This window comes from Equus asinus, chromosome 20, assembly GCF_041296235.1.
Source record: "Equus asinus isolate D_3611 breed Donkey chromosome 20, EquAss-T2T_v2, whole genome shotgun sequence".
NCBI classification, from domain to species: domain Eukaryota; kingdom Metazoa; phylum Chordata; class Mammalia; order Perissodactyla; family Equidae; genus Equus; species Equus asinus.
The window spans coordinates 39,653,192-39,663,148 of NC_091809.1; the positions used below are offsets into that span (position 1 = coordinate 39,653,192).

The 9,957-nt window shown below is 35.0% G+C and overlaps 1 protein-coding gene across 1 annotated transcript; it reads left to right on the plus strand.

Annotated features, from left to right (window-relative positions):
• The first annotated feature begins 5,302 nt into the window (after positions 1–5,302).
• Positions 5,303–9,753, plus strand: LOC106835999 (olfactory receptor 8B3). The gene is made up of 2 exons (XM_014848614.3): positions 5,303–5,319; positions 8,808–9,753. The coding sequence occupies exons 1-2, from the start codon at positions 5,303–5,305 to the stop codon at positions 9,751–9,753; spliced, it is 963 nt and encodes a 320-aa protein (XP_014704100.1).
• Positions 9,754–9,957: the final 204 nt, after the last annotated feature.

Genomic DNA, 9,957 nt, shown 5'->3' on the forward strand with positions numbered 1-9,957 from the left:
CATAGCTTAGAGTTAAGCTTTCTCGGGACTGCTGAGTCAGTTACTGATCATTCCTCTGCTTTCCAGATTTGCAAATTTCTTCCTGCTATTCTTCCCCCTACCGTTCTCCTTCTCCCAGGGAGTTAATGTAACATACCTGTGCTTCTGACTTTTAATGCCTTTATTACCATTTTAGTGGGTGTTCAGAAAGTAAGAGTGGTTAAATGCATATGCTCAATCTATTATCTCTAATCAAAAGTCCCATCACTGAACTTCTAAGGTGATATGTAGGAGAACACAAAGTCAGCATAATTTCGTCTCTTGGTAACGAAGCACCCATGTCCTGAGCTGTTATATCCCTACTTAGAGAAGGAACTGTCCCTGAGGTTTAAACTCCACAAACAAGTTATCTGATTATTTTATTACTTTTACTGATTAATTTCATTCAATAAACGTCTCTTTGAGGATTTAAGTTGCAAGTCACTATGAACAGGAAAAGGAATAAGATGCGGATCCTGCCCCTCGGCACTCTCAGTCTAATTAAAGAAGCAACAAAAGAAACTGAAAATTGTGCAATTTATAGATAAATGATGCTAGTCACAATACTAAATTCTTTTATTAACTTATCATTTATAACACTCACAACTAGCTGAGACAGGTATCTCTGTTTTACATATGAAGAAACCAAAGCCAAGTTTAATGATTTTGCCAAAGTCACAACTAATGACAGAGCCAGGATTCAGACACAAATCTTTCCTAATGTAAAATTAATTTCTTTTACAATGCTACGTAGAAAAAGGGAGTAGGTGCTACTATAGTAGTTTGTACAAGGTACAATAATGATATATATTATTAAAAACTTTTCAGTGTAATAAATTACTTTTCATTTGAACTTGAGACAAAAAAAGTTCATTTAACTGGGAAGTTCAGGGATGCGTTTTGCTTCAGATTTGACTGGATCCAAAGGGTCAAGGAAGTTGTGTCTCTCTGTTTCATTTTCTTGAATATGCTTGGTTCTAGATGGCTTTATTCTTGGACATAATTTCTACATGTGTAGACAATAGACCAACTGTTTTTCTCATGAATATGTATCTCCAACTTTATTATGCTGACTCAAGCCATGAAAAGATCACTTCTTTGCTTGATCTCATCCTAGCTGAAATTTCAAAATGGACCTTACTAAGAGTTGGGGCATAACTCATGGGGAAAATGGCTTACCATGAGACCATATTAAGACTCCTCTGGGACTCTATGGCCCTTCTCCATATACTCAGATCCCATGAGAGAGAGTAGCTCTTATCTGGGTACCTACTTTGTAACTTCCGGTTGTCAATGTGGCAAGCACTAATTTTATTACCATACACCCAAGATTATCCCAGAGGTATTTTGGGCTTTTAGAGTTCAAATGAGGAAGGGGAATGAAGAAGTGGGAAAGAAAAAGACTCAATATCTGCTGCTCAATGCCTGTACTTTTAATTTTAGTTTTCTTCTGAAAGAGATACATCTTTAAAATGTGACTGATGCAAAGAAAATGAACTCACCCTCAAGTGCATAACTCTGGGTGAGATTTAATAGAACACTCTTCTCAGTTGGGGATTGGAGAATGCCAACCCCTGTGAAGGATCTCACTCCTTATTTGATTTGCCTATATCTCTTTTTTCCCTTGTTGCAGTCTTTAAGGTTTTACTTTTAAACCATTAAAATACAAATTTTATATTATTATTTGACCTCTCTGGTTATTAGTGTCTATTATTCCTTTACACGTGGTACTTTCAGAATTTTAATTTTTTCCTTCTCTTGAGGTACCAAGAAGTTCCATTTCAAATTGCATATCCTTTTCATTCCCTTCTTGTATATCTTGCTCTGATCAATCAAGACACATTTTCCTTTTTCATATTTAGCGTGAACTTACTCTTTCTGCCTATGGTTTTAGATCAAATTAGATCCATTGCAAATGCCCTTCTTCCCTCTTCTCCACAGCATTTTTCCACCTGTCCTGCTCACTGCAAAAGCTTGAAGCAGAGCAGGAGTGACAGAGAATGCTCCCTGAGATTTAGAGGTTTCTTCTTTCTTAATTTATAGTTATTTTGAACTTTGGGCATTTTATGTCTTTAGATTATACTGTGGATATTGTTTCTATGGAGTTTTATTAGTTCTTATTGTTCTATATTGCATTTACCAGAAATACTTGGAGTCAAAGATCTAGGTAGCTGCCATTTTCTTTGGTTTCCTAGAAGTCTTCTCAGAAATATTATTTTTGAAATATCTGTATATTTTAAAGAGCTATATTGCATTGATTTAGAGCTGGTTCACTTTCAACTCAGAAATACTTTTTTGGTTTTAATTTTGTTAAAAACACCACCGTTCATCATTTAAACTTGTGTTATTTCAGGAAAAGTAAATATTCAAAAGATTATTAGGACTATTACTGGAAATATGGTGGGCTGGCTTATTCAAACCAACAGTCTTGTTGGAAATAACTGTATGGTCATATAAAATATAGATTTTTTTTCTTATTAGAATGGAAAGCTGAAAGAGTATAAAAAGTTACTAGGTCAAAATAGATCACACGAAGAGTCCTATATCTATTAAACAAATTGAATTAGTAAGTAATCCTTTATAAACATACATACACACACACACACACACACATCTTCAGTCCCCAATGGCTTCACTGGTTTGTTCTATCAAACTTACAAGGAGGAATAATACTTTTTATGCAATTTTTTGCAAATTTACAAATTTTATGCAAATTCTTTCAGAAAACAAAGAGAAAATACTTTGCAAGACATTTTATGAGGCCAGCATAACTGTGATACCCAAATGAGACAAAACATTACAAGAAAAAAAATACACCAATATCTCTGATACACATACAGGGAAAAATTATTTACAAAATATTAGCTAACCTAATACAGTGTTCTATAAAAAGGATAGTGCATTATGACCAAGTGGGGTTCATCATAGGAAGTCAATGTTGGTTTAGCCTCTGAAAATCATTCAATATAATTCACAACATTAACAGAATAAAATAGGGAATAATATAATCTGCTAAGTAGATGCTGAAAAAGCATTTGGAAAGACTGAACACCTATTTATCATAAAAATCTCAGAAAAATAGGAACAGAAGAGAGCTTTCTCAATTCAGCAATGAGTGATCATGAAAGATCTACATCTAACATCATAGTTAATATTAATAGTAAAGACTGAATGTTTCCCATGAGATTGGGAATAAGCTAAGATTGTCATCTCTTCTCTATATTTGGTGAAGAGCCTACCTATTGGAAATAAGATAAGAAAATGAAATAAAATGCCAGAAGATTGAAAAACAAGATGATAAATAAGTGCATTATTTATTTCTTTGGTGAGGAAGATTCACTCTGGGGTAACATCCATTGCTAATCTTCTTTTTTTTTTTTTTTTGCTTTAGGAAGATTATCCCTGAGATAACATCTATGTCAATCTTCCTCTAGTTTGTATGTGGGTAACTGCCACAACATGGCTTGATGAGTGCTGTAGGTCTGTGCCTGGGATCCAAACCCGTGAACATGGATCACCAAAGAAGAGCATGTGGGACTTAACCACTACACTATGGAACCAGCTCCATAACTGCATTACTTATAGAAAATATGATTAATGTAGAAAATTCTAAAAAAAATCCTCAGAGAACAAAAAATACTAGAACTAATAAGTGAATTTAGCAAAGTCTCAGATACAAGGTCAGTAAACATAAATCAATTGTTGTTTTATATATTAGCAATTGAAACTTGGAAAATGAAATTAATAAAAATACCATTTACAATAGTATCCCAAACTAAAATAATTAGGAATAAATTTAAGGAAAGATGTCCAAACCTCTAACTTGGACACTTCAAAACCTTGCTATGAGAAAGAAAAGAAGATTTAAATAAATGAGAGATGCACCATGTTCACGGATTGGAAGAATCAATGTTGTTAACAGGTTCACGTCCCCAAAACTGATCTGCAGAGTCAATGCAATCCAAATAAACATAAAGTTTAATGCATTCAAAATTCTGGAAAAAAAAATAACTTTAAAACTAGAATTTTACACCCTACCAAACTGCCAATAAAATAGGAAGGTAAAATAAAAGCAACTTCAGACACACAATGTCTATAAAATTTGCATTCTATGTACCCTTTCTAAGGAAATTAATGGAGTATTGCTTCATCAAAATATGGAAAAAACTGACATTGTCAATGGGAGTCAAGGATACATGACAGCTAAATGTAGTGGGGTAGCCTCGATGAGATCCGGGAAGTGAAAAAAGACATTAAGAAAATACTAAGAAAATATGAATAAAGCATAGACATTAGTTAAAGATATCATAACAATATTGGTTTATTCATTGTAGCAAATGCACTGTGAGATAATTATAGGGAAACTGAGTGTAGGTATATGGGAACTCTCTGTACTATGTTATCAATTTTTCTATAAATCTAAAACTGTATTAAAAACTAACGTTCATTTTGAAAATCAAGGAGGGAAACCAAGAAACAGTTAGACACAGAGCCCAAAAGTAGGGGACCTAACACAGATAAGAGATGAAAAGATCCCCAGAAAGATGGTGAAGAGTGATCTCAAGATGTTAGGTTTTCAACAAATAAAGAGAGCATCCTGTCAGCACTGGAGTGGATCATAAGTTTCTTGGAAAAACTTCCTAAAGAAGATGAAATTATAGAATACTAGCTGACGTCATGTATAATATATACATATGTACATACAGCTACAACTGTTTATACTCAGAGGAGATCTATACAAGTGGTAAATAGGTTGGGGCTAAATCAGGGAAATCTATAGATTATTAAGCAAATGAAAGCACTGAAAATATTCACTTCTCAAGTTCTTCATAAATTAAAGAGTGGAAACACTCCTAAACTCATTTTCTAAGGCCAGCATTACTCTCACATCAACACCAGGTAAAGACACCACAAGAACAGAGAACTACAGGCCAATCTCTCTGATGAATATAGATGCAAAAATTCATAACCAAATTCCAGCAAATTGAATTCAACAGCACATTAAAAGGATCATACACCCTAAACAGTGAGATTTATCCATGGGATGCAAGGTTGGTTCAACATACACCAATCAATAAATGTGATACACCAGATTAATAGCACAAAAGATAAAAATCCCATGATCATGTAGTAGATGCAGAAAAACCATTTGACAAACTTTTACATTCCTTCATGATTAAGAAAGGACAGGGAATGTTTTGCCAAAGGGTATGATGAAAGTTTGGGGGTGATGGAGATGCTCTAGATCTTGATTATCGTGGTAGTTACATGACTATATTATTCTATGAGAGTCATTGAACTGTACTTTTAAAATGAGTGATTTTTGTTGCATCCAAATTATACCACAATAAAATTGATTTTAAAGGGGCCAAAAGGTGGCATAGTGCTTAACTTTGTGTGCAGCTCTTCAGCAGTCTGGGGCTCAATGTGTTCAGATCCCGCGCATGGACCTGCACAATACTCATTAAGCCATGCTTTGGCAGCTTCCCACATACAAAATAGAGGAAGATTGGCATGGATGTTAGCTCAGCAACAATCTTCTTCAAGCAAAAAGAGGAAGATTGGCAACAGATGTTAGCTCAGGACCAATCTTTGTCACCAAAAAAAAAAAAAAAAAAGAATTGCTTTAAAGAAAAATTACAAATGAACCAGTTTCAAGTATGATCTTCTAGCCTCTGCCTTTGAAAAATTTCCATAAACAAAACAAATTTAGTTTTGTATTAAACAACCTAGTAATTTTTAAATTACTGCAGAAGGTTGAATAAAAGTGAGTTCTAAAAAAATGGAATGCAATTCAGCAATAAAAAGGGTAAACTATTGATACAAGCAACAACTGGGATGGACTTAAGGGCACCATGCCTAGTGAGAAAAGCCAATTTCCGAGGTTAGATATTGTATAGTTTCATTTGTTGTCTTCCAAATGACCTGACTATACAGATGGAGAACAGGTTTGTGGTTGTCAGAAGACAGAGATGAAGGTGGGAGGGGATAAGTGTGACTATAAACTGGTAATATAAGGGAGTCCTTTATAACAGTGGAGCAGTTCTGTATCATGAGTGTGGTAGCAGCTGCATAAATCTATACAGGTTATAAAATCACATTGATCTACACACACAAAGATGCACATAACAATACAAACAGAGTGTATATAAAACTGTTGAAAGCTGAACAACATCTGTAGTCCTGTAACCTGTTAACATTATTGCACTAATGTCAATTTTCTGGTTTTGTTATTGTACTACAATTGTTTAAGATGTTACCATGGCAGGAAGCTGGGTGGAGTTCAGGGAACTCTACACGTTATTTTTGCAACTTCCTGTGAATCTATAATAATTTCAAAATAAAAAAATAGTTTCCTTCTCACAAGCATGACCACAAGTTTATATATATCTGGGAATTCTAAAGTCATATTTTCTTAAAGTGGAAGCTTATTAATAGTGATTTGTCCAATAGATTTGATTTTAATCTATTAATAGAAAAGACATATTGAGCCAGAAAACCCAAGATAATTAAACTTTGATGAAATAATGGATCATTCTTATACAGGCAATCCCTGACTTATGATGGTTCAACTTACAATTTTTCAACTTTACAATAATTTGAATGTATAAGTATAAACCATGCTTTGTATTTTGATCTTTTCCTGGGCTAATGATATGTAGTATGATGCTTTCTTGTGACGTTGGGCGTGGCAGCATGCCACAGCTCCCAGTCAACCATGTGATCACCAGGCTAAACAAGTGATACACTTCTGTACCCGTACAATCATTCTGTTTTTCACTTTCACACAGTATTCAATAAATAACATGAGATATTCAATGATTTATTATAACATAGCTTTGGGTTAGATGATTTTTCCCAATTGTAGGCTAATGTAACTGTTCTGAGCAGTTTTAAGGTAGGCTAGGCTAAGCTAAAATGTTTGATAGGTTAGGAATCTTTTTGACATGATATTTTCAACTTACAATGGGTTTATCAGGATGCAAACTCATCATAAGTTAAAGAAGATCTGCATTATATAACATTTTATAAACAAAAATCTCTGAAATCAGTTAAAATCCTTTTGTTTATCTTTATAAAATTTGCATAAACACTGATTATTTAAAGAGATTCAAATATTTAAAAAGAGCATAATAAATACACTTTACTAAAATGTTCATAAATCTTTATGAACATAAATCTTTAAAACTAGCCTGTTACCTAGAATTATAATTAGTGAAATTTTCAATAACATTAATAATTTGCATCTTTATAGGGAACAACAGAGGATCATTTTTCCTATGCCCTGGGGGATATGTAATCCCTGATGGGAAACCAATATTTACTGTCATGGTTAGTAACAGAGTAACAGAGTAAACAGAGACGTCAGTTTCTTCCCTGCAGAGCTTATCATGATGGGAAGGTCCTAGGGGAGACCTATGACTGGATTGTTAATCAGGTCCAAAAGAATTATAAGCATTAAGCAAATGCCATGTGCTCTATGACTTGGGGGTTCAGGTGTCAAGTCTGTGGTTTCCCTTTATACTCTATTAGTAAATTTATAACTACAAGTTTGATGTACAATTCAGAATGACTCCTGAAATATTCAGACTGTGAGATCTATGATTTGACTCTTTTGCTAATAAAAGAAGAAGATTCTCTGACTACATCTCCTCAGCTTTTATATCACAGAAGGCAGTTCTTCTTCAAGGACAGTGGAGGGGAAACACAGGTAAAGGGTCACTACTGAGTTCTCTCAGTGGAAGGAGAGTGTTAATCAAATTTCTATTTTTCTCTTACTCTCTCTGTTGCTGAAAAATGAGGAAAAGTATTTATATTGAATAATAGGAAACTCAAAAGTATGGAGCTCTGACTACAATGCCTGCATCATTCCCAGCATACCTCTCTGTGCTGGAGTCATCCTCAATCTGGTAGCAAGATCGCTATGTTAGTACCAAGTGACATATCCAGAATATTGCAACATTAGAGAAAGAAGATGTTTGTATCTTTCCTAAGAAAAAGTTTTTCATTGAAATGTACTATGCATATAGAAGAATTCATATAAGTATACAGCTTGATAAATTTTCATAAATTTAACTAATTTAATTAGCATTCAAGTTAATTATGTTTCTCTTTCATGCCATCTTACAACACTTGGAAAAGCATATCCACCTTTCCTTATTCATTCTCTGTCCTTCAAAAATGGAACAGGGGAGAAGAATGTGTAGAAACACTGGAGTGTTAATTACAAATCTTAGCCTACCAAGGCTCTGAATACCTGTTATCAATTATTGGCGTCAAAAAATCTTGTAGTAAGGTATCTGAAAACCCCGTAGGCTGCTGGGACTCCCTTGTAAAAAGCAGAATATCAGTATGGTCTCTGCCCTGGAGGAATCCTCTATTTATTGATGGTCATCACAAGGGAACTGAGGTTTCTATTAGGATAGTGGAAACATGAGTAGGAACCAGAAAGTGAAGGACCAGATGAATAGGTGGGAGAGATGGGGGATACATTCCCACTACTGAAACTCATCATCAGGTAGGCTTGTTCCTCAGCCACTCCATCCCTCTATCTTCTAGTAAATACAGGAGCAGTTGTTTGTCACATGCAGCTCATGCAATAAAAGACAGAGTGATTTAAGTGTTGAGGGGTGTGTGTGGCAGTACATTCAGAGCCCATAAGGCAAAGGAGGACATATTTGATTTCTGCCAGTCTGAGTCCCCTTCTCATAAATGAGAGGTTGTAAGAACAAAGCTGGGTTCTCTATTACTGGAATTTTTTTCTCTTCTCACAGATTTCCAAAGTTGAGAATGCTGGCTAGAAATGACTCCTTAGTGACTGAATTTGTTCTTGCTGGATTAACCGACTGTCCAGAGCTGCAGAAACCCCTCCTTTTCCTGTTTACAGTGATCTACATTGTCACCGTGGTGGGCAACCTTGGCTTGATCATTCTTATTAGTCTAAATTCTCACCTCCACACCCCCATGTACTATTTCCTCTTCAATCTATCTTTCATTGATCTCTGTTACTCTTCTGTTTTCACTCCCAAGATGCTGGTGAACTTTGTGTCAAAGAAGAACATAATATCCTATGTCGGGTGCATGACTCAGCTCTTCTTCTTTCTCTTTTTTGTCATCTCTGAATGCTATATGTTGACCTCAATGGCTTATGATCGCTATGTGGCCATCTGTAATCCATTACTGTATAAGGTTACCATGTCCCATCAGGTCTCTTCTGTGCTAACTTTTGCTGCATATTTGATGGGATTTGCTGGAGCCACTTCCCACACAGGGTGCATGCTTAGACTAACCTTCTGCGATGTTAATATCATCAACCATTACTTGTGTGACATCCTTCCCCTCCTCCAACTCTCTTGTACCAGTACCTATGTCAACGAGATAGTAGTTCTCATTGTTGTGGGCATTAATATCACAGTACCCAGTTTTACCATCCTAATTTCTTACATCTTTATCATCACTAGCATTTTTCATATCAAATCTACTCAAGGAAGATCAAAAGCCTTCAGTACCTGTAGCTCCCACATCGTTGCTCTTTCTCTCTTCTTTGGGTCAGTTGCATTCATGTATCTTAAATATTCTTCTCCTGGATCTATGGAGCAGGGAAAAGTTTCTTCTGTTTTCTATACTAATGTGGGACCCATGCTCAATCCCCTGATCTACAGTTTGAGGAACAAGGATGTCAAAGTTGCACTGAGGAGAGCACTGATTAAAATCCAGAGGAGAAACATGCTCTGATTAGAAGCAGCAATAATGTAAAGACATTCAATTTTTTAATTTAATTTTTATTATTGTTTTTCAAGATGAGATTTTTCCATGATGATATTGCTTCTACAGATTGTGTTATGTATGGTTTAATAGAATTGTCTTGTTATTTCCCTTATAGAGGATCTTGTCTCATTTTTTGCCTGCATATCTCTTACACCTCATACCAGTTTACTA